Raw genomic sequence first — 25,646 nt, 5'->3', positions numbered from 1 at the left:
TGTCAAAATAAGGGGCACGTTTTTTTCTCAGAATTTACCTCTCTATTGCAATCAATTCTCTTTGCTCCTGCTTTAATTTCTTTATATTAAAATTACTAGCAACGAAAACTAATTACCAGACAGATATATGTTACTTTAATATTCATGTTCATAAGATATAGGATATAATATTGTTTTTCTTTATGTTATTCTCGAACTCCCCATCGGCACACAAACCTCCATAAGGTTTTGCCTACGATGGGTCTTGTAATGATCTAAAACACTGTAATTTGCTTCCTTATTCAATAAATTAAAAAAAAAAATGTAAATTTGAATTCAGAATGTCGTTTTAAAATGAGCGTAACATCTAATGTATCCTCGTAAGACCCACCAAAGTTTTTCAATTTTTATTTGAACCTTATTCTATAAGTAAATTGGAACGAATTTCGTTTGTTTTACAGCACAGTGAAACAAAAGAAATGCTACTCTATTTGTTTCATCAAAAGGTTCAAATTAGATTGCAATGAATATGTACATTAAGCCTCACGAGGGTATTGCAGCGGCTAGGGCCGTGTTACTTATGCGAGTAACTATATATATAGCAGTACATCAATGCACCAATCAGTACCATAATTCATTCTTATCAATTCCTTAGTTTACATCGACGTATATTAACATTATCATCTGCAATGACTAAGATTCGAAATGTACCGTCGGAAAGTTTCAAAAATTGCGAAATTTCCACATTGAAAAATTTCGGAAACTTATGTTTGTATGGGGATCGAAATTTACCGTTTTACAAAATGAAACTTTTCTTAACTTTCTGTAAAAATTTCCTGAAATTTCCGGGAACTTTTGAAACTTACCGCATCTAGCTATATGTAAAGAGTCGTATTAATAAAATGCACAGATACCACACAAGTTATAACCCATTCAGCGCTATGACTCTAGTGGTTTGCCTCTATGAAGTATTTTCAATACGGCAATGACCGTTTTAGCAATGAATGTGTTAAGAAGAGTAAGCAAATGTCCTAAAACCTTCGATTTCGAGGGCCTAAATGGGCCTACTGATTATCAGTCCGCCGGACAATATCAGCCTGTCAGTTAGAACAAAAATTTGAGTTCCGAACAACTGACAGGCCGATATCATCCGGCGGACTGGTAATCAGTGGGCCCCTTTTGAGATCAGGACAGTTGCCTCCTATACTGTCGAGATCTCTAAAATTTAATATTAATAATTTGAATAAGTGACATAATAATTAAATCTTTTATATGAGAAATTATATACATTAAGTTCAAACTAAAGAGCGGTCGAAACTGGACCTCAAAATCAAAGAGGAACGCAGCTTACTTTTCCTCTTAACTAGAGTGTGATATCAGTTAACGGTCTATTAATACGAGCATAAATGTGTACATAATTGAGGCGTAGAGCCGTAAAAAATACAAAATATAGCGTTTTGGGGCGAGTATTACTTGTCCCAAGGATACAATAAACAAATCAGAGTAACACGGATCACCATGGTAACCAACTAGGAAAAGGACAAGCTATATACAGCACGCTGGTTAAATTAGGCTTATAGGATCCTCTCGTAGAAGAGTAGATAGGCCTGCGCTCGTAATACTTTGTCCTCGCTGATTTCTGATACCATGCTATCAGAAACGTAGTACCATTTGCCAGGCGGAGAGTCAGGCATTGGTGCTCCTTCACCGGACTCGTATCCGGAGAGTTCGGACTCTGAATCAGCTTCTGGTGCTTCTTGGACTTCAGCGGCAGGAGGTGCTACATTAGCGCTTTTAGGTAGGAAGCCCCAACGAGGATGATCGCGTCGTAATGGCGCCCGAACCTTCACATATGCCACGTAATGCCCACCGTGCATGCCTCCGGAGTGCTCAACGACTCCATATAGAGAGTATAGAACTTGTTCTTGTGTCCGGTTGATACCGGGCTGCTTGCGAAGCTTGTCCATAGCGCAGAACGGTGCTAAGTCCAAGATGGCCGGGAAGTCTACATGCTTTGACATTTTCCTGAACATACAGCGAGGTCCGAGTTGGAAACGCTTCAAATGTAGAATGAGGATAGCGGGAGCACTGGCCACTAAGAAGCGTTTAGTAGCATTTGTGTAGACTGTTTTTCCTCCTTCCTGGCCTTCCCGCTTAGTACAAGTGTCGCATCCAACTTTGTTGTTCCCAGTGAGCAGTTCCAAAGCTGTGAACTGGCTGAGGCAGGAGGCGACGCTGCATTCGTCCTCGTCGCACACATGGCGGGTCGAATTGCGGGAGTAGGATAGGAAATCCATTAGGCCTTTGTCGTCAGCGCCTCCCAGCGTCGGCCGCGGTAACGGCGCGGGCAAAGCTGGGGCCGGAGGGACTATTAGACTCTTCTCTTCCATATCTAGTTTGAGCTTATCAAGTTTGTTCGTAACTTCGACATGGTTTGTCAGTTCTGTTTCTGCTGGTTTCGCATCAGGCGGGGACTCATAACTGCTGTCTCCGCTCTGTTCTAGCAACTGCCTTGAACCAGCTACACTGATCCCTCTAGATACAACTTTGTTGGTATACTCTGGAGCGAAAGCAATCCTGGATACAGGTCTCTCCGGTTCCATTCCCGGACTTGGTTCTGTCAGCTCCAAATTGATCTCGCTTGAGAGTGAACTGGGACTACCAAGTTCCTTATTATCAGTTGGAGAGTATACATGGTCAACCGTCTCTGTAGAGTTATGCTTAGTGGCTTCGGGGCTCGCTACTCCAGAGTCAGGATTGGATAGGTTCTCAAATGGTGCAAGAGGCTTGTATTCAAGAGGGACAGCCATTGTCGATGTGGATGAGTCAACATACTCTTTCCCGTTCTCTTCTGGAGTTTCCTTTTCGGCTAAATGCACCGGGCTGGTCCGGATGGAATCTGAGCTTATAACTTTCTCCGAATTATATCCGGACTCCATATTGAGGTAATGGGCAAAGTTGGCAGCGGTGTGGGCGATGGCCTGGGTTCCGACGGAGGTGCTGTGCGTGTCCGCTCGCCTCGGGGCATCTTCTAGGTTGTCTTCTACATCGGCGTCTGATTGTTCAGAAGAAGACTTGCCGTCTTCTTTTTTAGAGTTCGCGTCGGTAGTAGCTTCTTCCTTTGACGTGGAATTACCTGGAAGTAGAGAAGTTGGTGAGAAATGTTACCCTTTTAGCTTTATTTCTAAGCTGTGAATGATATAAGTAGGTAAATATGAATAATAAATCACCTTTTAGATAATAAATACATATGTGAAGCAGACATAAATAAGTACACGGCAGTATTACAATAAATGAAGAGAGTATGGTCGCCTCGATCCCTAGTGGGGCCAGCGGGTACGGGACCCGCATTGCACGGCTCCACATACGTCGTCGTGGGGGGATCAAGCGTTTCTGATCCCCTCCATTGCGCGGGTGTCCTGGCATCAAGCCGGGGGGCGCCATGGTGGAGTGAAGTGTACTCGATCCCATCATGGCGCTCTTGCAAACGGCAGAGGGAAACGCCGGAGTGGGTTTAGTGGGTAGGGCCAAGTTCTCCCTCCCCTCTCGACAGCTGAGAGGGGACAGGAGCGGCGAGTCCCACACCCCCCCCCCCCCCCCCTCAATGGTCTTCCCGCGCTCGGGGGGACGGTGCGTAAATGCATTTCCCACTCCGAAAAAAAAAAGTACTACAATAGATAGATAATTATTGTTTAACCTGATACTGTTAACCTTTGATAAATACAGACGCAGTGAAAATAAATAATGACAGTTATACACTACACTACAGAGAAGAGTTGGTTTACAGGACAGCATGTTGATGAGCCTATATTTGTACTGTCCGCGCGCCAATTCCGTGCATTCGGAAGTCGAGGAAGTGGGGGGGTGTGCGCCGCGTACGTACAAAATGACACCAGTCACCATCAATCACTCTGTCATGACGCCCAACATTCCTAACATTCCTCAGCCGTGCACGGAATTCGCGCGCGGACAGTAGATACAAATTAGGATACTAACAATAATGGGACATGTCCCAATGCCTGCTGCGACCGGTTCACGGGTGTAGTAGGGGTATTGTTACGCATGTGAACGGGTTCCCGCAGGCGTTCTACGTGACATTAAAGCTCTCCGTAGGGCCTCTACGTGTTAGATCTATATCCCCACGCAAGCCTATCAAAAGACCGGGATTTATAGGCCCGTGAAATCCAAAATGGGACATATTATTTCAAGTTGTAAACACAACTTCTTTTAATTGGTAAGTTATTATGTTATAGCTACTCACAAACCCTCTATTATAATGAGAAAAAAAGTGTCCCAAGATATTTATTACATTCAGTTCATTTTCAATAAACGTAAGACGGTACAGAATGGAAGGAACAATAAACGTATGGAAATTTTGGGACACCTCTTTCTCCTATTAGGATCGAATAAGCTCGCGATTCTAAGTAGAATAACATAAAAATATCCAAAAGTGGAGTTATAACTTTAAACAAGTGTGTTATACTTATAGCAGTTATAAGTATGAGAATCAGCAGTATGGTAAGCGTCGTAAGCCATGCTATGCACCTTTGTTCTTGCGCGCCGCTTTCCTCGCCGCGATACGCTCCTTTTTGAGCTGGTGCTTTGAGGGTTTATTCTCTTCCTGAGTGTTGTACTGATTGTACATCTCCTCTGAAAATATGGGGTTTAGTCAGTAACACACAAATGCGATTAGGGGCAAGCTGGTATGTTAGTACTCAATTAGCGTTGAAAAAATCGGGAAAATTTCAAAACGGCTCGTTTTTTTCAAGTTTCTTTCGAAAAAAAACAATGTATTTTTCAATATATTTAATTAGGAATTTAAACAGGTAGGTTAATGTGGTACGTCCCACAATAAAAAAGGAAAAATATATTAACATTTAGGTAGGTTAAGGTTGCATGTCTAATGTGTTTGTTTATGGCATTGACACTGTCGTAACTCATCAGTGGCATTGTGTGTGACGTATTTAATTTTTCTGAATGGAACTGGAAAAAAACCGAAAAAAAAAACGAAATTTTGTAAAATTCCCGAAATAAACATTTGATTTTTTCCGGAATTTTCATCCCTATACTCAATACACATAGGGAATGTCTATTTTTTATCAACTAGTTTGATTTTCTTGCAAACAACATCTAATTTCTGCACCTTAATATATATTTCTTTAAGAATTTGGGGCAATTTGTAGTAATACAGCTGTGATAATTCAAACTAAAAATCTAAAAATTTGGTCACAGCTATATCAGTTAATATTTCTCAAATAAAATCCACGCTTCACAAATTTAAGGTCACAAAAACATGGGTTCAAAAAAAAACCATCAGCCTGACCAGTATTTTACTGGAACTTATTAGAAAATATGTCTACGGATACGTTTAATTACTACATTCACTCATTTCACATTGCGTTGCTGAACTTGTCAGATTGTGATCGTATAAATGTTCTCATAATCGCAGAACATTTGACGCTCGGCAATAATTAGGAGAGACTTATCTTACGAGTATGTCTTTCCATCGTTCGTCGGGTAAGATCTACACATACCTTGAAAAGCCAGATACAGCAAGTAAAAGTAACTGCTGCGTTTAACTTTATCAAAGCAGAGGCGATCCATCGACCACGTTGCACTTCAAACATATGTTCTATAGTGAGTAAGACGGACATTTCCCATTGTTGAACCGTCTGGAGGCGTCGGCAGCCTCACATGGCGACCCTGCCCCGCTATGCCGAGCTCGCGTCACGTGTGCTGGTGGCGTTACCGTACCGTTGGGAGTCCTCCTGCGAGCGACCGCCGGCGGCTGCGGGCGACACGCGGCGACGGGCAGCGACAGGTCCAGGAAGTACTCCGCGCGGTCCGAGTGGTTGAAGCACTCCTGGCACTCCAGCGTCGACACGAGGAAGCCGCGGAACACCTGCGTCGCGTCGAAAATAAATTACCGTAAAAAAATATCAATACATAGTACATTGATTGATATGCACGTATCAGCTATTTTAAACTGCCTGTGCATTCGTATATAATATAATAGTATAAAACAAAATCGCTTTCCGCTGTCTGTCAGTCTGTCCCTATGTATGATTAGATTTTAATGCGGTTTTTTTAACAGATAGAGTGACTCAATAGGAAGGTTTATTGTATAATTTGTAAGGTTTTGTGTAAATTTGTTGAACTACCCGTGCGAAGCCGGGGCGGGTCGCTAGTAAATTATAAATACAGAATTGAGTGTGATAGATTTCAGAAAAAAAAAACTTAATTGTTCTTTAACAGGCCATAGAAAAAACAACGGAATGGTTGAAAACCTCTTTTCCTTAATCTCGGCAAATCGATGCGATGCGGCTAACGCGCTCTGCATACCGTGGATTCGCTGACGTTAATCTGACATGTAAATCGGACGTAACGACCTGCTGCAGTCGCCGTCAGATATCGGAGCGGCCAGTGATCAAAAATATCTGAACACGCATTTTAATGCCTTGACGAGGCGTGTTCAAATATTTGTGGGCGTTAGCCGCTCCAATATACCTGATGGTGGCTCGTAAAATTATTTTTTTACGTTTAGTAACGAAACTAAGAGTTTTTAACATCTAATAACCTGGCAATTCTTATTCGAGAAGTAGTACAAATAGTAATAGTTTTCTCGATTTCATTTCTTGTTCGACCTTTATTGTTCGAGTAAATTTTGTAGCAACCCGTAGAACAAATCAACATGTTCACTAACCTGTTCAGGCCTCAGCATGGTGTCAGAAGCCTGCTGGCCGTAGAACTTGACCTTCTGCTTGACCTCACCGTCCACCTTGGACGGGTCAACCTTGGAGTTCATGCCCAGGCTGTTGAGAATCACAGACTGGTAGCGCCTTAGGTCCTCCGATCTAGAAGTTAGTAGAACAATTGATTGAATAAGTCATTGGTATATTAGGATTTCTAATCCTTTGTGTGCCTTACGTCCCTAATGAGGGATACAAGGACACCATTATTCATTCATTCATCTTGTTAGTTCCTATGGTAAATTTACATACACGCTTGACAAGTCTCGACAAGCGTGTGGGGGGGGGGGTGGGGGTGGGTGTCTGGCTTGGCTTACGTGATCGAAACTATCGTGAGACATAGGTACTAACATTAAGCTAATTTTACGATTTCAGTCACAAGAAGACCTAGGCTCTCCGAAACATGTCGCGCGAGTGACTAAAAATACGTGAGTGAAACCGCGAAATTAGCTTAACACGTTCGCAAATGGTAAGTGACGTCATGTGTCATAGGCCAAAGGAAACAAAAGACTACGCGAATGCTATAGCATTCGTGTCCGCGAATGTGTTAAAGTGGCTTGCGTGAGTTTGAAAGCTTGTTGCCGATCCGGGCCAGTGTCGGTTTTTGAACACAGATCAAAGGAATACAATACAACCTGTCCAGAATACAATAACGCACTTGCAAGCGTCTAAATGGCATTCATGCGTTTATACAGGCTTGGAGCTTGTCGACGTTTGCCAAGTGTCGGCAAGCGTATAAATGTAGCATTACAAATGTGTCGCTTAACTTCAAACTCGGGTAAATCCCCCGACCCTGTCAGCAAATATCTACCCTAATCGAATTTAAACATGCAGCCAGCATGGAATCCTGTAATCCAGGGACGAAACTCCGGTGCGTGTTGTGACAGTGCAGTGGACATAGTGAGTTCGTGTTGTTAATCGCTACAAGTGTTGGGTGACCCAAACCCGCCATCGCGCCCGCCTACAACAACAGCGCAAGAGGGAGCTCAACCGGTTATACCATCGCGCGATGCTATCCGTCGTGACCGCTACTCACTCAGGCACTGTTAGTGCTTGAAAATGGAGACCTAGGCTCTCCGAAACATGTCGCGCGAGTGACTAAATACACGTGAGTGAAACCGCTAAGTTAGTTAAGTAAAATATCTACCCTATTACGTTTTCTTAATACCGTAATCGCATAATCTGACAGATGCATTTTTTTTTAATTTATTTAATCCATAAAAACGAGATTACAGAATAATAAAAACACTTATCTGCCAAACTGTAGAACAGTTTGTTAGCAGAAAACTAAATCTACTGTCCTCTATACTAGTATTATAAATATGAATACTTTTAAGTGCCTCTTAAACTACATACATATTATGCTAACCGCATACATATTATGCTATATTGAACCTTAACTTACCCGAGTTTGAAGTTAAGCGACTCAAATAATAATCTTTGTGACTTACCTGACAGCCTCTAGAAGATGCCTCAGCAGCTCATGTGCGTCATGCTGGTCGCCGCCTCCGAACTGAGGCAGTTTGTTCACCAGTGCTGAGAGCAGTTTGCGGGGGTTGTACACGCCACCTTCTCCTGAAAACAAAAAAATATATTTGATGAACGATAAAGAATATCTTCTGACCGTGACTTCGCCTGAGTGGAATGATGATTGATAAAAACTATCCTATGTCCTGTCCCAGGCTTCAAACTATCTTCATACCTTTCATCTAAATTGCTTCAGTTGTATAAGCGTGCGGAGGTAACCGAGTGAGAGTTACTTTCGCATTTATAATATTAGTAGGGATTGTATTGTAATATCAAACTTTTTTTAGTTTTCATAACCAGAATCATTAGCACTTTATATGCAGACAAAAAATGTCCTATATCTCAAATTATTCTATGGACTTATTTTTGTTTGTATGAACGTGACGCATCAGAAGATCAGAACTCAATTTTCTGAACAAAAAATGACCCACATTTTTTGCTAAATTGATACAGCTATTCTGATTTGTAGAAAAAGATAAGTTCAGAAAAACTGTTCTATCTGAAGATGTAAGTAATTCATGTTTTGCAATTTCTATGCAACTTGCAGATTGAAGTAGGTATCCAATACTAGACAATCACACTGTTCCGTTCAAAAAAATATATAGATTATTGTAAACACTGACCAAAACCATATATACATTCAGCAAAACTTTAGCATAGCTATATGTAGGGATGAAAATTCCGGAAAAAATCAAATGTTTTTTTTCGGGAATTTTTCAAAATTTCGTTCTGTTCGGTTTTTTTTTCCAGTTATATTCAGAAAAATTAAATACGTCACACACAATGCCACTGATGAGTGATGACAGTGTCAATGCCATAAACAAACACATTAGACATGCAACCTTAACCTACCTGTTTAAATTCCTAATTAAGTACATTGAAAAATACATTGTTTTTTTCGAGAGAACCTTGGAAAAACGAGCCGTTTTGAAATTTTCGCGTTATTTTCCCGGTTTTTTCAATGCATACATATAGCTAATGTATAAAAATGTATGCAGGTGTGCTAAGCTCCCTGACTATATCCTGAAGCTGCCTAGTACTATGTTTGTTATGTATCTTCGTTTACACAGCTTTTCCCCATCAGTGATAAACAAATTTTGTGAAACAGACTCACATCTGTTTTCAATTAACAAAGTTGACGTAGTGTTATTGTATTTACTATGAACAGATAAGGTGGTCAATTTAATCTTGATAACAAACAAAACATGCCATTGAAATAGATTAAACTGAAATGCATTTTTACAAACATACTCCGAAAAAATTAAATTACAAGTTCTAAATTAGGCACTCCATATGGTAGAATGTATTTTAGTACAGACAATTGAGTTCCGAACGGAAGCATCTAGCTCATACAAAAACCGGCCGAGTGCGAGTCGGACTCGCGCACCGAGGGTTTCGTACTTTTTAGTACTTGTTGTTATAGCGGCAACAGAAATACATCATCTGTGAAAATTTCAACTGACAGCGGAGTATTAGTAATAGGGTCCCGTTTTTACCCTTTGGGTACGGAACCCTAATAAATGGACCAGTCACGAGAACATGGAGCACATCATCCAGCGGTGCCCGCTCCGCGCATACTCGGATAGTCCGGATACTCCGGATGATCTACTAAGACTCGACGCCCGATGCTGTGCAGTGGTTGCAATGCTTGGATGTTGTCTTATAAAAATATTGTGTATAGTTTTGCATATTTGACTATATCGCCATAAGAATAAATAAATATGGTAATATTTAGATCTATTCAAAAATATAACCTATAGGGGTCTAAAACCAAGCATACATGCCACTGTAATTTCAGTGCTCTTATCAGTAATTTATGACTATGAGTATGCTTAAGCATAACAATTAGTAACATAAAAAGTTAGAGTGTGTTATTATCTGCTAAATAAGGCAATTATTTTATCATTAAGGTCAATGTAATGCCTATATGTATAGCATTATCACCTTCGAGTATTAATATCACTGCTATATGGGCTGTATGTTGTCAAGGCAGTCCTATGCCTTTCTTTGTAAAAGTAATTTATTTAAGCCTTTGTAGGGCACTAGCTTCTGCCTGCAATTGTCAGTGTGGAATGATGGTGATGATTGATTCCGGGGGACGGCACGGTGGAATGGTCTGCGACCGCGTGGCGTCCCCCAACAACGGTAGAGCGGGCAATGCCGCAGGGGATGTTAGTGGGTATTCTCTTAGAAGGAGTTAAGTTATGTTAATTAATTGTATAAACTCATTCGAGTCTGGGTTACCTACGAGACAGGCTAAGCGTAGTTTAGGAACCAGAGTAACCTGACTAGTATATTTCTATGCCAGGTACATTTTGTCAACTGTGTTTAATTAGGTTAATCTTAATGTAAATGTAAATATTTTAAATATTTTTGTGTACCTACAATATAATTTTTGAAGTTTGAAGTTACGGAAGGAGCGAGTCCCACATACCACCCCCCAATGGGCTTCCCTAACCCGGGGGTGAGATGCGTAAATGCATTTACCCCTGCGTCAAAACAAAAAATTGGTGATAATTAATAAAAACAGGACAAGTGCGAGTCGGACTCGCGCACGAAGGGTTCCGTACCATTACGCAAAAAACGGCAAAAAAATCACGTTTGTTGTATGGGAGCCCCAATTAGATAATTATATTATTCTGTTTTTAGCATTTGTTGTTATAGCGGCAACAGAAATACAACATCTGTGAAAAATTTCAACTTTCTAGCTATCACGGTTCATGAGATGAGACAGCCTGGTGAAAGACGGACAGCGAAGTCTTAGTAATAGGGTTTTTAACCTTTGGGTACGGAACCCTAAAAAGGAACATAGGATACAATGGGTGTTGCAATGAACTACTTTAACAACCAATTTTGAAATCTCCACAATTCAAGCCTCATTGCCATACAACAAACATGATTTTTTTTTGCCGTTTTTTGCGTAATGGTACTGCACTTCGTGCGCGAGTCCGACTCGCACTTGGCCGGTTTTTGTTGATTGCCAAATTTCTATTATTAAAAAGCTGAACTAAGCTGATTAAATATCGTCCAAACTAAAATTTACACATTTATAATATTAGTACACTTCCTGGCTTGATTCCAGAACAAAAGAGGTACCAAGACAGATACTCTTATCAATGAATATGTCTAATGACACATAGACATGTGCGTATATAAGACGTGTTTAAGACAAAGGAACTCAAACTGGGTCATTACTAAACTAATTATAATGAGTATCGTGTTACAAGCAGAGTTGCCATGAACTGTTGAATTAGAAATCATGTGTGTTATTAAACTTCAATTTAAAGTGAAGAATGTGATGTTAAAATACTGTATTTTAACATTGAATATTCTGTATGTTAGTTGTTTCTTGCATCTTCTCTACTTTGACTTTTTAGGGTTCCATACCCAAAGGGTAAAAACGGGACCCTATTACTAAGACTCCGCTGTTCGTCTGTCTGTCACCAGGCTGTATCTCATGAACTGTGATAGCTAGACAGTTGAAAATTTCACAGATGATGTATTTCTGTTGCCGCTATAACAACAAATACTAAAAACAGAATAATATAAATATTTAAATGGGGCTCCCATACAACAAACGTGATTTTTTTGCTGTTTTTTCCGTAATGGAACGGAACCCTTCGTGCGCGAGTCCAACTCGTACTTGGCCGGTTTATTATTTATATATACTACTAGCTTTTGCCCGTGACTTTGTCTGCATAGAGTCAGTAATTTGGGTAGCTTATTTTTTAACCAATCTGCTTTTTTATCGATTTCCCATACTCCACCCCCCTTTTCACCCTCTTATAGGATGATTTCTAGGATAAAAACTACCCTATGTCCTTCCCTGGGACTCAAACTATCTCTATAACAAATTTCAACTAAATCGGTTCAGCAGTTTAAGCGTGAAGAGGTAACAGACAGACACACTTTCCCATTTATAATATTAGTATGAATGTTGGTGGCAAACAAGCATACAGCTGGCCTGATGGTAAGATGTCACCATAGCCTATGGACGCTTGCAACTCCAGGGGTGTTACATGCGTGTTACAAATGCATTATTACTACCTCTACTTATTCTATGTATGATGGCATTGATGGCACTATGAATTAAGGTAAAGTATCAGTATTTATTTGGTGCTGTTTCTATTATCTGCCAATTTCAATGATCCATTATCAAAACAACACAGTTGCTTTGATAATGGATCTTGTTCTATAATACAAATTGTACTTATTTTTTTGTTCTATACAAAAAAGGGTAATACTGAAAAGAGCTAATAAAGCTGGTTAGTTTTTTTTATTAGTTTGTTGTCAAAATGAATCTGACAATAAAGCATTTAGTATGTTCTTAGTTTCTTGGGTTGAACCCAAGAATTCTATAAGAATAATCCAATACTTTGTTAAATTCTCATTAGTGCCTAGTCATTGGAGTGGTCTGATTTTCTTAGATCGAAGTCCTATTAGAATAGACATTCTTTGTTAAAGTAACCTCGTAAGGCCCAAAGCCCCTATTTTATAGAAGATTAGGGTGACTCGTTTGTTTTAGAAAACAATAAAACAAAAGAAATGAGACTTAATTCAATTATTTCAGTTAGTGTAAGGTTCAAATTAGATTGAAACAGAGTGTACATTGGATCTTACGAGGACATATATGATCCTTAAAGAATTATAATTAAAATAATTTCATACCTGATTGCACGTCTGACAAAGTCTCCGCCAATGTCCTAGTCAATGGTCCCCACTCGGACAACTGTCCTGTGATAGGGGGCAGCTCAATCTCCTTCTCCTCCCCATCCTGCTTCATGCTCATCTTCCCCCCCGGCAACGTGAACTGTTCCCCGGTCGCCGACATCTCTTGTAAGACTGGGAGCAGGTACGGCGTTTGCACTAAACACTGCATGACCGAGTTAAAGAAACAGGTATTTCCTAAGTTAGAGAGACCTCTCACTCGCTGTGAGGTAAAACCCATGGCTTTGTCTTTGCCTTTGAAAGTATAATCAGTTTTTATTATTGTCTCTGGCGGCGGCAGTTCTATTGGCGGCAAGGATTTCGTACTGCCACCAGATAGGGCCTGCTTTTTAAGATACTCAATACATTCATGTAACTTTTTCGAGCTAGTGGCTGTAACCTCATCATTGCAATTGTAACAGTAGATGGCCCATGTCGTGGTGTTGGCAGTTAGCGCGTGGGAGTCCGAGTGCGGGCGGTTGAAGTGGTTCAAAGCGTGCTGGTTGAGAGCGCGGCCGCAGAGCTGCGAGCCACATCTTAAGCACATCCACAGAGAAAGATCCTCCACAAAATCTGGGTCAGACACCTCCGTCTTCGTACTCTTTAAACACTCCGCGCACTCCTTCTCGAAGCCTCCGATCTTCAGTGCCTTCTTCAGCCGAGTCAGGTCGACGGCTTTCGCGACGTGAGGACATGCGGACTTGACATTTTCGTCGCACGACTCCGTCGATTCGTCCCCGTTCTCCCCTGGGTCGCCTTGTCTCTTTTTCCACTTAATCGTTTTTCCCATAACTAGGCCAGAAGACTGCCTGTAACACGTAACCAGATACGTTTATAGAATATCCGCATGGATACAAAAAGAGAAAAATGACAAATCTGTGTCGATAGCCATTGCACGCGTGACAACGCACTATCTTCCCGAAAGTTAATTTATAGCAGCACTGATGCCAAATGTATATTAATACAAACGTTCAACACTTACAGTTACATGTGAAGAAAGGTTTTTAGACTTAATGCGTCGAAACTCCAGTTAAGTTCCGATCTTTCTAAATTTTGTCAAAAGAAAAGTAAACCACGACCGTCAGACATCTTAACAATGTCACCAACATAATGCAATTATAAAAAAAGTTTAGTTAAGAGGAAGTTAATCTTATTGCTTGAAGTGCTCGCATTGGATTTTAGGCTATAATTTAAAACGATTTCTTAAAAAATTTTTAGATCAAAATTAGTATATCAAGAAAAATAAATCTAGATGAGTTGATTTTACTATCATAAATATAGTTGGTCAAGCAAATCTTGTCAGTAAATAAGCACAAAAAAAACTGTACTCATCCTTTTCTTTTGGGTGCTCGTACTAGTGTAAGACAAAGATAGTATGATTCTCTCTGTGTATGTTTGAAATGAGACAGTCCTTTGACAAACTATAATTAAAACTCATAGACAAAGAATAATCGTATTTTATCGATTAAACGACTATCGATTGGCTAAAAAACCTAGTATCTATGTTGCAAAACGTCATTCTTTGCCACGACCACGACCTCTAGCGGGCAGTAGTAGCACTAAATTTATGAAACGTCAACATGATCGTGATGGAATTTGTTAATCAAATTGAAATATTCCACTAAATTGTGTATTATAAATGTTAATAAGTGTTTGTTTAATCAAAAATTACACAAGTGAGTTGTATCAGTACAAGAAGTGCAGTGCAAATATGTAGTTAAGCTGACGATCCCGCGCAGCAACGTAGTTTTCTAAGTGTTGATAGTTCTCAGCTGTACTTGAAGTAAAAGGCAGAATGTCGCTCCCTGGAAATGGAATCTTCGTGGTGCAGGGGGAGATGGCGATGCTGGTCACGGCGATGCGGCGGAGCACTCGCTGGGGCTCGCATTCCTTCCCTAATGAGGAATACGACGTCCTTATGCGTACCTTTCAAGATCTCAAAACTATACTGAACCAAGTGGATGACCTGAGATTGCTGGACCCTCCGACGTATCTGGGCCCGTTTCTAGAAGTTATTAGAAGCAAAGAGACAACAGGCCCTGTGACTAGCCTTGCTCTGTCTGCTATAAACAAGTTTTTATCATATGGATTGATAGGTAAGGAAATTTACATTTTTTTTTTCTTTATACTGATATAATCCTCTGTAAAGCAGCTTATTCAGAAAGTCTTGAATACACTTTTTTTTTATTAGCCTACTTTGTTGTCCCACCGCTGGGCAAAGGCCTCCCCTTGTTTTCTGCTCGACCCCGTCTGTCCTATCGGCAATTTCCCACCATTTACCATTTGGGGTACAATGCGTCCAAGTCGTCCCGCCATCTCTTTTTTGATCTGCCTGAACCCCGCCTGCACCATCTACTGAATACTCTTATTGTATATTTTACATTTCAGCCATAAAAATAAATGTGAAATGATTTTTCTATACTCAGTGATCTTTCCTTCGCAATAACACTATAATGAATAAATGTATTGGTTTTTAGAAAGCAGAATAAATAAATTAAATAAATAAATAAAAATAGTTTATTTACCAAAAATAATACATATTGTTTTAATTATGGCCTCCACACTAGGCTAGGCTAGGCTGGGCCTGTCTTGTGGAGTCAGTTGAAACAATTCCAATTTTTAATTAACATCTTCCTACGCTGAAGTTTTGGCATTGTACTAAGACTACTAAGTAATACATATAGCTTACAGTATTAAATAAAAATAAAAGCTTAATCTATACAAGATAAATCACAATTTAGATTTAGTAAAGAAATTACATCAAGGCATATTATTACTATTTAATTGTAAACAGCAGGTGTGTGTGTGTGTGTGTTGTGTTTAACATGAATGGTATCAAGTTTATCTTCTTATCTTTACTGTGTACTTAAATTCGAGTGCTAGCTAGCTGTTTTGACTATTCTATTATGAAATGTGGCAAAACACCTTCCTTTTAACCTTTCATATGTGTGTGTATTTAATTCTCTAGTAAATTTTGTTTCTCATGCACAACAGTTATAAATAGTTTTAAACTAAGATTACATGTCCGGTCTATCAATTGTATAAAAGTATATTTAACAATAATGGCAATCGGAGAAATAAGAGCCTTTATCAGGCAATCTTAAAACTGCTCTATTTATACAATAACAGCTAAACCACAGCTAAACCCTATCTACTAGTAATCACCTAATCTAGCGTTCCTTATCTGAATCAGTGCATTTGAATAAAAAACTACAATTGACATTAAAATAACCATCAATTAGTTTAATGGCATGAAGTGGTGCAAAATAAGGTCTTGTATTGGAGGACCAGATTTTTTTTGAGTTACGGAGGCAGTGAAGTATCAATTTAGCTTAATAGGTTCTGATAGTAAAAGTATTTATTAATACACCTACATAATATGTGAAAGATTTATGTTTGTTCTTATTAAATCAAAAGTTTTCAAGGCAAAATAGTTGCGCTGGAAAAAGACATAGAATATTTTTTAAACCAGAATTCAACACGTAAAGGGATGCAATAGGGATTGCAAAATAGTATGAAAGTAGTGAGGGTTTAATTTCTATACAGACAAAGTTTTAGGAAGAGGCTAGTGTTAAATAAAACTAATAAATAGCCATATTTGACTTTATTTCAAAACATAGCCGGTCAACAGGAATCCACTGGCTCCATTCATCATCACCTCAGGGTGTGTCCGATCTGGCAGAACCTAAAAATAGAAATACATTTTTAACTAAAAATCTTTGAGACCTAGATATCAATAGTTCAGCTTAACTAACTCTGCAAGAAGTGACAGAGTGTACAGTTGAATTCATAATATGCATTGGATTAATTTATAAACTTGACTATACAATCAAATTGAATATGATTTAATTTGATTGAAAATATGATTTCACTAGTTAAATTTTTTACTAATTTTCAGTTTATAATCTCACATTAAAAATATTTACTTTCTTTATAGGAACTAGAAACTTGAATACTAAATCTTTAAATTAAATGATATATACCTGATAATTCCTCATCCAATTACAAGTTACTTTGAGTGCAGCAACATTGCTTCTTATCTTCAAATTCATGTACATCTTCTGCAAGGGCTCCGCCACTGTATAATAAATTGCAAATGGCCGCCCTGGCTTCACAAACTGCATCAGTTCATCAAATAAATTCTGTGGGTCCTCTTTACAAGCAATGACTAAAGAATCCACTTTGCCTTTTAGCAATTCAGCTGCAGTAATGTTTTCAAAATGCCATTTAGGTTTTTTAAACTCTTTGGGCTTGCCATCATTTTCTTTTGTTTTTGAATTATCAACTGCCTTTTCCTCTGTATCTGGTTTAGTTTCTGTATTCTCTTCTAAATTTTCTTCAAGCTTAGGTATTTTACTTTGAATTACAGGACTCTCAGCCTTCCTTTTCATGGTGTTATGGTCAGTTTTCTCATTTGTGTCATGTATGTCACAACCTTGGTAATACTGTCTTAATACAGAGTAAATATTAACAGAGACACATCTGCTTGATTGTTCCTCTTTGTAATTCATAGCTAGTAATGCTTGTTTCTGTGACATGTTGCCTGGATGCATATGTATTAGCTTTCCATCATTAGATTCGCCTATAGCACTCAATAATGCAGCAGCTAGCAAACCATTTGACCCGGAATCATATAAAAGATGGACTCCTTCCGATTGTATGTTGACAGCTGTAATAATTTGTGATAATGTATCAATCCGGATATTTTGTATTTTTCCTGGCTCCAATTTGTACATAATCTCTGAAATCATGCGCAGATTCGGCTTAAGGATTTGAACGTATTCAAAATACTTCTTCTCCTTTTTCCTTAAATATTTTTCTTGAGAAAACTCAGTTTTATTTGAAAAAGTGTTTGAATTTGATATTAAAGTTTCTACAATGTCTGATGCCTTTTTAGCGTCGTTTCTCAGCTCCTCAATTTCGGAATAAGATAGTTTTTGCGATTGTCCGTCATCAATAATGTTTCTGTTGTCCGTGCCTGATGTTTTGACGTCAATTTCGTCTTTTAAATCGCCAGCCTCTTCTGTTAACTGTACAGAGAATTCCTTAGTCCTTTTTCCACCTTTTGGGATAAGTTTAAACACAGAATGGAACCGGCAGCCTTCTATACCAGTTAGATTAACGCTGTCCCGTCCAATGTTGATACATGAGTCCGGTTTATTGAATTTGTGTAGCTTCCTATAATTTTGCTTCTGTATAACTATGTACTCCCCCACACGTATCGTGTTGTCTGGCGTCATTTTATTATTAAATTAACTAAAATTTTATAAAGTTAATACTTGCTATTAATACAATAAAAGTATATCGTGAACTAGTAGCACGTCACGTCACTCAATTAACATAACCTCAAAATCTAAACGTCACTGTGCCGCGCCGTTTGAGCTACGTTTTAAGACGTGTATATTGGAATTTACACAAATCGGTTAAATTAATTAATAAAGTTGGTCAAGCAAATCTTGTCAGTAGAAAAAGGCGCTAAATTCAAATTTTCTATAGGACGATATCCCTTCGCGCCTACATTTTTTTATTTTTGCCGCCTTTTTCTATTGACAAGATTTGCTTGACCAACTATATCTTTCAATTACTTCAAAATTATATTCTTGTATATATTGAATTATTAAAAAACTCGTTAATACATTGTAAGTAATATACGAGGTTGCTATAACTATCATCTATATCGGTGCAGATGGCGACACTGCTGCTTGTCTAAACGAATAGCGCAGTAGCGCCATCTGTACGCTAATAAAAATGTGCAGTTTTTGATTCCCTTTTGTATCTTTTTATTCTACACATTACACCACACCACATTACATTTTTAATTTCAGATCCGACGCATCCCAGTGTGCCAGCCACCGTGGAAGACATCGCTGACGCGGTTACACACGCACGGTTTGTCGGCACAGACCATTCGTCCGACGGTGTTGTGCTTATGAAAATATTACAGGTAACACTACAATAATCACCATCTTTTGATCGTTAGTCTTGATCTTGACTTCTTGATTCTTTTACTGGACAAAAGCCTCCCCCAATGACCTCCAAAACAAAACAAGTACAGGAGCCCCCTTTTTACTATCGTGAATGTGAAGTTTATGTTTTTAATTTGACGACCGGTCTGGCCTAGTGGGTAGTGACCCGGCCTGTGAAGCCAATGGTTCTAGGTTCGAATCCCGGTAAGGGCATTTATTTGTGTGATGAGCACAGATATTTGTTCATGAGTCATGGGTGTTTTCTATGTATTTAAGTATTTATATATTATATATATCGTTGTCTGAGTGTGAGTACCCATAACACAAGCCTCCTTGGGCTTACCGTGGGACTTAGTTAATCTGTGTAAGAATGTCCTATAATATTTATTTAATTAATTTTGGCCACAAGCCACAAGGCAGACCCGCCAACGCGCAATGACCTAACTTCTTACAATTTAAGCATTTTAAGCTTATTTTCTACCAGACTATGATAAGTCTACTAAAAACTGTAATTATGTTTTCCAGGTTTTGCGCACACTAATGCTGAGTCCGGAAGGCGCCATGCTGACAGATGACAGTGTATGCGAGATCATGCTGAGCTGTTTCCGCATCTGCTTCGAAACCAGACTCACAGGTAACAGACTGCTAGAAAGTACTAGTAGTCAATATATTATTACTGATATCCAGAATTAGGAAGATTAAAATGATAGTATGAGATTATAATTTTTTAAATAGGTATATTTGTGTAAAAATATGACTGAAAATATAATAATATGGTGGCACATAAATAAAGTGTCTTAGGTTGATATTCCACCTTCTCACTCTCTTAATAAGAAAAATGGGAGACGCAATACACATTGGACAAATAAATTGGATAGGTGGATTAGGTGGAATACCCTTATTCTGGATATGAGTAAAGAAATTTAACCTCTTGAGTGCTGGGTTTTTTTAGGGTTCCGTACCCAAAGGGTAAAAACGGGACCCTATTACTAAGACTCCGCTGTCCGTCTGTCTGTCTGTCACCAGGCTGAATCTCATGAACCGTGATAGCTAGACAGTTGAAATTTTCACAGATGATGTATTTCTGTTGCCGCTATAACAACAAATACTAAAAACAGAATAATATAAATATTTAAATAGGGCTCCCATACAACAAACGTGATTTTTTTTTCCTGTTTTTTTCCGTAATGGTACGGAACCCTTCGTGGGCGAGTCCGACTCGCACTTGGCCGGTTTTTTTATTTTTAATAGTTTCCTCGTACGCGGATCCTAGTTCGATACGAGGGCTTAATATGATATAAAATTAAAAACTAGATGTCGCTAGTAGTCGACACACTTCGACAACGCTATTAACGATTCCTAACAAACAATTAAACTGTTGGTTACTTGCAATTGCATGCAAAAAATACGCAAGTAAGTATTGTGAGGTGTGGCGTCCATTGAGACAAGTTGTTGGTTGGAAGTATAGTTTAATTAATGAAATATGAGCCTTAACCTACGGAATATCTATAGATACAGTATGAAGGTGTGTGTAACGTACGTAGCGCACACTACAGTATAACGGGTTAGCACTAATTTATTTTTTTATGGATGGTATAGAAAGGATGCCAATCTCTTATGGCAGACTTGTTGCAAAAGTGACCGCTTTCAGCTTTAAATAATAGTTCCTAATCTCTCCAGTGGCGCTAGTTAGGCTCTGGGACATGAGTATAACATGAACCATATAAGGCAACAAATAACCCGACCAAATTACGTAGGTTGATTTTGGTAGTATTTCGGTGTATGGTGGCGCCGCCTAATTACTGTTTTTTGATGGACACTTTTCATACATAGAGATTTGGCTCCTTTATATAGTCTCCATGATTTTTTGTTAATTTATGTTTGCAGAGCTCCTCCGCCGCAACGCGGAGCAATGTCTCCGCGACATGACGCAGCTCATCTTCATGCGGCTGCCGCAGTTCCCCGCCGAAGACAATGCCGCTTTTGCAGCTGCCGCACTCTCGCTAAATAAGAGAGACAAGCCTAAGAAGAAGATTACTTCGGCTAATAGTAAGTTTCTGACGAGCCGTTTGACTTCTTTTTCTTTTTTTATATGGCTATCCCCTTTTGTGGGTTTTGGCAGGAGGGATTTTGCCAATGACGACGATAAGAATGTTCGGTGAATAATTTTGATGTTTGAATTTTAATTTCCTGGCCGCTTAGCCAACGTGCCAATCGTTAACGCTCCGTAGCGTATCATAGTCGTCTCCCTCTATCATTCTTCCATATTAGTGCGACAATGACAGTTGCGTTTCGTTCGCTACGGAGCGTAAACGATTGCACGTTGGCTACGCACTCTGGAATCAACCTATCTGGAATATCCAACAAAAAACGCCACCACCATCGTATGAATTGACATGTATCCATTTGTGTAAGATTCATTCAAACGCTTTTTTAACGCGCGTTGTAAAAGCGTTCGTGCTTATGAGGCCTACCGCCATCTGTATTTTACAACTGGCAATCATTTTCCTTATTAAAACCTTGTTCACAATCCGATATTGAAAATCGAACAAGACCAACTTAACTTGAAACTAGTCCCAACATTTCCCGCTAGATGTCGCTATACCCACTGCTGCCTCACGCTATCGTTAGTTTCCCGTGGCTTCTATAAGAGTAATGTGACCCGGCCGCCATGTTTAAAAAGGGTGTTTGCCGCTTTGATGGCACGTCGGCCGGCGACGGTCGGCGGAGTATGGTTATCAAGACATACTCAACATGTAATTTTTTTAACGGTGAGGCAGTTGGCTACCCCATATGTACCGGCGCCTCCTCTGTTTATTATTTAAGTTTATTATAGACATGAGTATGAGTAGTTCGCGAATGACACTTGACGGATCCAAATGAAGTACTTCACTTGATGTCACTCGTTCATTCACTAGTTCAGTTCGGACTCATTTAGTTTAGTTCTTTACTTCAGTTCAGTTTAAAAACCTTTTCATTTACTGGCTCATTCGCTTAGAGAGCGACAAGGACGCTAATTTATTTGAGTGATTCATATTGAATGAATTCATCTATCAAATTCTTCATTCAACTCAATATATGAGTATATAAAATCTCTGCAGACATTTCTTGGTCTAACCTCATAAGGCCCACCGTCCTTCCCGTAGTACTAATTACTTCAATATGAATTACAATCATTTTCAATTAGAACAGAGTTGAAGTTTCAATCGGAAAAGAATTTTAATCACATTTTCTTCCCTGTTTCTTCTTGTACGGTACCTTAAGATGCTATTAGGCAATGAACAACCACTCTAATTCGCTTGACATTTTATCTATTCAGCTGTTATTTACCTACATTTTTTTTCTCAGGTACTAACTCACTGGAAAGGAAGTCTTCAATGACAGAACCTACTAGCCCGACTATTGACCCAGAAACGGACGCGGAAGCTAAAAAGGCTGACAGTCTGCGAAATAGGTACGTATTATTTATATATATATATTTTTTTTAATTTTTTTTTTCAAAAAAGTATAACACATTTTAAACTTATACAAGTTTCGCCAAACTTGCGTTTAACGGCGAAATGGTGCACTCATTTTCAATGTTAGTACCTTAATCTAAATTTAATGATTAACTTATATTACTAAGGTTAATACTTTTATATTACATTAACAAAGTGTAAGTTGTAGGTATATATGTTGTTGTTATTCTTTAAGAATTTATTTGTAGTTTTACATGTATGTAAAATGTATGATTTTGGTGCAATAAAGGATATTTATTTATATACAATATTTACCTATCTTATATATTTAGTCATGCGTTGTACCCAATAGCAACTTCTTAATTTTTGATTTAAAGATGTTTTTACTAGCACACTCGTCTTCTATTGATAAATTGTTCATTATTCGCGGTGTGATATACTTGCGTGAATTTGAATTTGTTGGATCTACCTTTTTTCAACCACGAAGGGCTCAGTGGTATAAGTGTTTCCTATCTGTGACGGCAAAGTCCTACAAAAATAAGGTAATATAGATTGTTTTAGCTATTTTGGATGGAAATCTTTTCATTCAATAGTATGTCTGGGTTTATTCGATTTTCTTTAAGCAATAAACTATCAAAGTGTCATGTCTTATTTTAATGATTTTTAAATATAAACAAACTGTAATGAGGAATTTCGATCACCTGTATCTTAATAGGTACTATTTTTTTTGTAAAATTCATGGTTAACTTTAACATAGGATAGCGTCAGGGGTTTTCATTCCCAATCTATTTCAGTCCGCGGCGCACTTCAAAATTTAAAATGTACAGTCTGGCAAAAAAGAGTAGAAATTAAAAAGTGGCAACACTGTAGTGTCGTCCCGTTTTTCTTAGATTGATTTGAAAGGGACGACAATACAGTTTTGCCACTTTTTAATTTCTACTCTTTTTTGCCAGACTGTAATCTCGGTGCCTATTAGAAATAGATTCGAAGTACATGGTGAGGATGATTGCCTCACGTCGCCCCACTTTACTTAGGAACCCCTGGCGTATATATTTCATTTTTGAAAACTTCATTAGGCGCGACTAGAGGGTAACACAGATTTTTTTCTGACGGAAGTAACGCCCAGTAGTGGCACTCGCACAATAGGACACACGTCAAAGTGCCAACATAGCGATAAAAGTCAAAGAAGTTTTACTTCAATCGCGCGTAAAGATTACACGCACACACTTTTTTTTGTAAAGTTTGTTTTGTAGACTTGTTTGCTGTACAAATATGAACTGACTTCTTGAACACCTCACTGTGCTTAATAGTCTAAAATACTGACCATTTTTTTTCTTACAGCCAAGACAAAAACCTAATAAACGAAGCGGAAATAACAATAGAGCCTGTGGAATCGATCAAGAGCCCTAAGAAACATACACGCCACTCCTCTATGGATCTGGCGACCACAGATAATTCGTCTATAGCCCAACTTGTGGAGAAGTGTGTCAATGCTGATGAGACAGAGACAGAGAGACCGGTGGAGGAACCTGCAGAAGGTAAGAGGAAGAAATAATAGTTATTTGTTTAGATTTCACACACACGCACACAAATCTGTAAGCCTAAGGGCTTCCGTTCATGCTTAGGAAACATTCACAATAGCATCAATAAATATAAAAATAAATTGACATGGCAACATTAAATCCCGGCAATCTGATATGTCAGACAAACTCCTAGCTTTTTTTTTCTATGATATCGGAGGTACGAGTAACAAACAATACTTGGGAGAATAATTTACATTCAATATTCTTAAAAAATAACAGACAAACCACATGCCATTATACACATTTAAAGATATATAACTTAGCCTACAAGATCCAGGAATAAATATATTTTTAATTAAGTACGTTCGGTAGTAACAGTTTAGGGTGGTATTCCGTCTGTCCAATATCTTTGTCCAATGTGTATTTACGTCTCACATTTTGCTTAGTGAAAGAGTGAGACGCAATGCACATTGAACCAAAAAATTGGACTGGTGGTATACAAACCTTAGACACTGATTGTAAAATAAAAAGGGTGGATGAAAGATCACTATCGATTCCCGATTTCCCACATATGTCAGTGTGAGATAGCTAGGGATGGGAATTTAATTTCCATATTTTTTCTACAGTCCTACCCCCAGAGTCAGACCCCGACGGCACAACTACTTCTAAACCAGCCGAAGAATCAGAAAAACTGGAAGAATACGTGAACCACCGAGGAATACGATTCACGCAGCAAGACGAGGCTCTAGACCTACAGCCTTATGGGCTAGCTTGCGTTCGAGAGGTTTTTAGGTACGTAATAGTAGTAGAAAAGAGTTATTAATTGTTGGCCCACTGTCCTACCAATAGTACAAATTAGGGATGCAACAAATACGAACACTAATATTCGTATTCGTTGAATATCAGCATTTTTAAGAATCGTTGCATCATTCATTATGAATTTAAAACATGAAGGTCGTTTTCTGGTTAACAAATTTATAAGCTTTGGTTTGAGAAGTTAAACTTTTATTTCTTATGTATGTTATCTACTGACACTCATTGATGTTCCCCAGGTTCATAATATCCCTATGCAACCCCCTGGACACCCAAAATACGTCCGGTATGGTTCACCTTGGGCTTAGTCTAGCTGGCACAGCTTTAGAGGTGGGCGCTGACCAGTTGGCTCGGTACCCTTCGCTTTTGTACTTGGTGAAGGATCCACTCTGTAGGAATCTGCTTAGTGTAAGTATGACTGATCATGACAATCCTATAAACTACTCCGATCGAAAGCCAAAATGATATTATTATGGAATTTGATTTTCCTCTAAAATGGTGCGACACCATGTTTTGTACTTTTTTTAGGGTTCCGTACCCAAAGGGTAAAAACGGGTCCTGTTACTAAGACTCCTCTGTCCGTCTGTCTGTCACCAGGCTGTATCTCATCAACCGTGATAGCTAGACGGTTGAAATTTTTACAGATGATGTATTTCTGTTGCCGCTATAAAAACAAATACTAAAAAGTACGAAACCCTCGGTGGGCGAGTCCGACTCGCACTTGTCCGATTTTTCTATATTTCAATTTTATTTAGTTCTCTTTCGAATTCCACTTTAGAGAGTTTGTTCAACAGCATGTTCTATTCTAAAAAAAAAACACAAAGCTCTAAATCTAATAACCGTCTTCGCCGCTACTCCGTGTGATTTTGTTTGTATTCTAATTAATGTTGAATTGTAATAAAATGTCTTAGAATATATTCTTAA

The 25,646-nt window shown here is 38.7% G+C and overlaps 3 protein-coding genes and 1 non-coding gene across 5 annotated transcripts in view; 2 read left to right on the top strand and 2 right to left on the bottom strand.

Annotated features, from left to right (window-relative positions):
- Nucleotides 1–1,125: 1,125 nt before the first annotated feature.
- LOC134746778 (ubiquitin carboxyl-terminal hydrolase 16/45) lies at nucleotides 1,126–14,085 on the bottom strand. Of its 2 annotated transcripts, XM_063681314.1 has the most exons (7): nucleotides 13,945–14,085; nucleotides 12,924–13,771; nucleotides 8,180–8,303; nucleotides 6,683–6,833; nucleotides 5,734–5,881; nucleotides 4,525–4,629; nucleotides 1,127–3,115 (listed from the first exon to the last, which is right to left on the bottom strand). In XM_063681314.1, exons 2-7 carry the CDS (start codon nucleotides 13,750–13,752, stop codon nucleotides 1,554–1,556), a joined length of 2,919 nt encoding a protein of 972 aa, XP_063537384.1. In that variant the 5' UTR covers nucleotides 13,753–13,771; nucleotides 13,945–14,085; the 3' UTR covers nucleotides 1,127–1,553. The 2 variants fall into 2 exon arrangements, with proteins under 2 accessions (XP_063537385.1, XP_063537384.1); XM_063681315.1 differs by lacking the exon at nucleotides 4,525–4,629 and having other exon boundaries at nucleotides 1,126–3,115.
- A 442-nt stretch (nucleotides 14,086–14,527) lies between these two features.
- The window catches only part of LOC134746844 (Golgi-specific brefeldin A-resistance guanine nucleotide exchange factor 1), a 61,086-nt gene continuing 49,967 nt past the window's right edge, over nucleotides 14,528–25,646 (top strand). The window contains exons 1-8 of the mRNA XM_063681412.1: nucleotides 14,528–15,058; nucleotides 18,788–18,906; nucleotides 19,454–19,562; nucleotides 20,816–20,977; nucleotides 22,277–22,382; nucleotides 23,728–23,924; nucleotides 24,536–24,701; nucleotides 24,962–25,130. Of these exons, the coding sequence (XP_063537482.1) occupies nucleotides 14,758–15,058; nucleotides 18,788–18,906; nucleotides 19,454–19,562; nucleotides 20,816–20,977; nucleotides 22,277–22,382; nucleotides 23,728–23,924; nucleotides 24,536–24,701; nucleotides 24,962–25,130 (1,329 nt within the window). The 5' untranslated portion in view covers nucleotides 14,528–14,757. The remainder of the gene's footprint in view (nucleotides 15,059–18,787; nucleotides 18,907–19,453; nucleotides 19,563–20,815; nucleotides 20,978–22,276; nucleotides 22,383–23,727; nucleotides 23,925–24,535; nucleotides 24,702–24,961; nucleotides 25,131–25,646) is intronic.
- LOC134746751 (tRNA (adenine(58)-N(1))-methyltransferase non-catalytic subunit TRM6) lies at nucleotides 16,559–18,294 on the bottom strand. Its single transcript, XM_063681278.1, has 2 exons — nucleotides 16,946–18,294; nucleotides 16,559–16,647 (listed from the first exon to the last, which is right to left on the bottom strand). The coding sequence occupies exons 1-2, from the start codon at nucleotides 18,200–18,202 to the stop codon at nucleotides 16,567–16,569; spliced, it is 1,338 nt and encodes a 445-aa protein (XP_063537348.1). The 5' UTR covers nucleotides 18,203–18,294; the 3' UTR covers nucleotides 16,559–16,566.
- On the top strand, nucleotides 21,606–21,737 carry LOC134746963 (U11 spliceosomal RNA). Its single transcript, XR_010128276.1, has one exon. It is a non-coding gene; the product is annotated as a U11 spliceosomal RNA (small nuclear RNA).

The sequence above is a fragment of the Cydia strobilella genome, chromosome 13 (genome assembly GCF_947568885.1).
Source record: "Cydia strobilella chromosome 13, ilCydStro3.1, whole genome shotgun sequence".
Taxonomy (NCBI): domain Eukaryota; kingdom Metazoa; phylum Arthropoda; class Insecta; order Lepidoptera; family Tortricidae; genus Cydia; species Cydia strobilella.
This window is presented reverse-complemented; position numbering and strand designations above follow the sequence as displayed.

Bases quoted from the DNA above. Each gene is read 5' to 3' on its own strand.
- LOC134746778 (XM_063681314.1), bottom strand. From the start codon at position 13,752: ATGGGAAAAACGATTAAGTGGAAAAAGAGACAAGGCGACCCAGGGGAG. The intron at 8,304-12,923 runs GTATGAAATTAT...TTTTGTTTTCAG, and splicing joins TTTGTCAGACGTGCAATCAG to GAGAAGGTGGCGTGTACAAC. The intron at 3,116-4,524 runs GTGCATAGCATG...CTCTACTTCCAG, and splicing joins AGCGGCGCGCAAGAACAAAG to GTAATTCCACGTCAAAGGAA.
- LOC134746751 (XM_063681278.1), bottom strand. From the start codon at position 18,202: ATGACGCCAGACAACACGATACGTGTGGGGGAGTACATAGTTATACAG. The intron at 16,648-16,945 runs GTATATATCATT...TTCTATTTTTAG, and splicing joins ATTGGATGAGGAATTATCAG to GTTCTGCCAGATCGGACACA.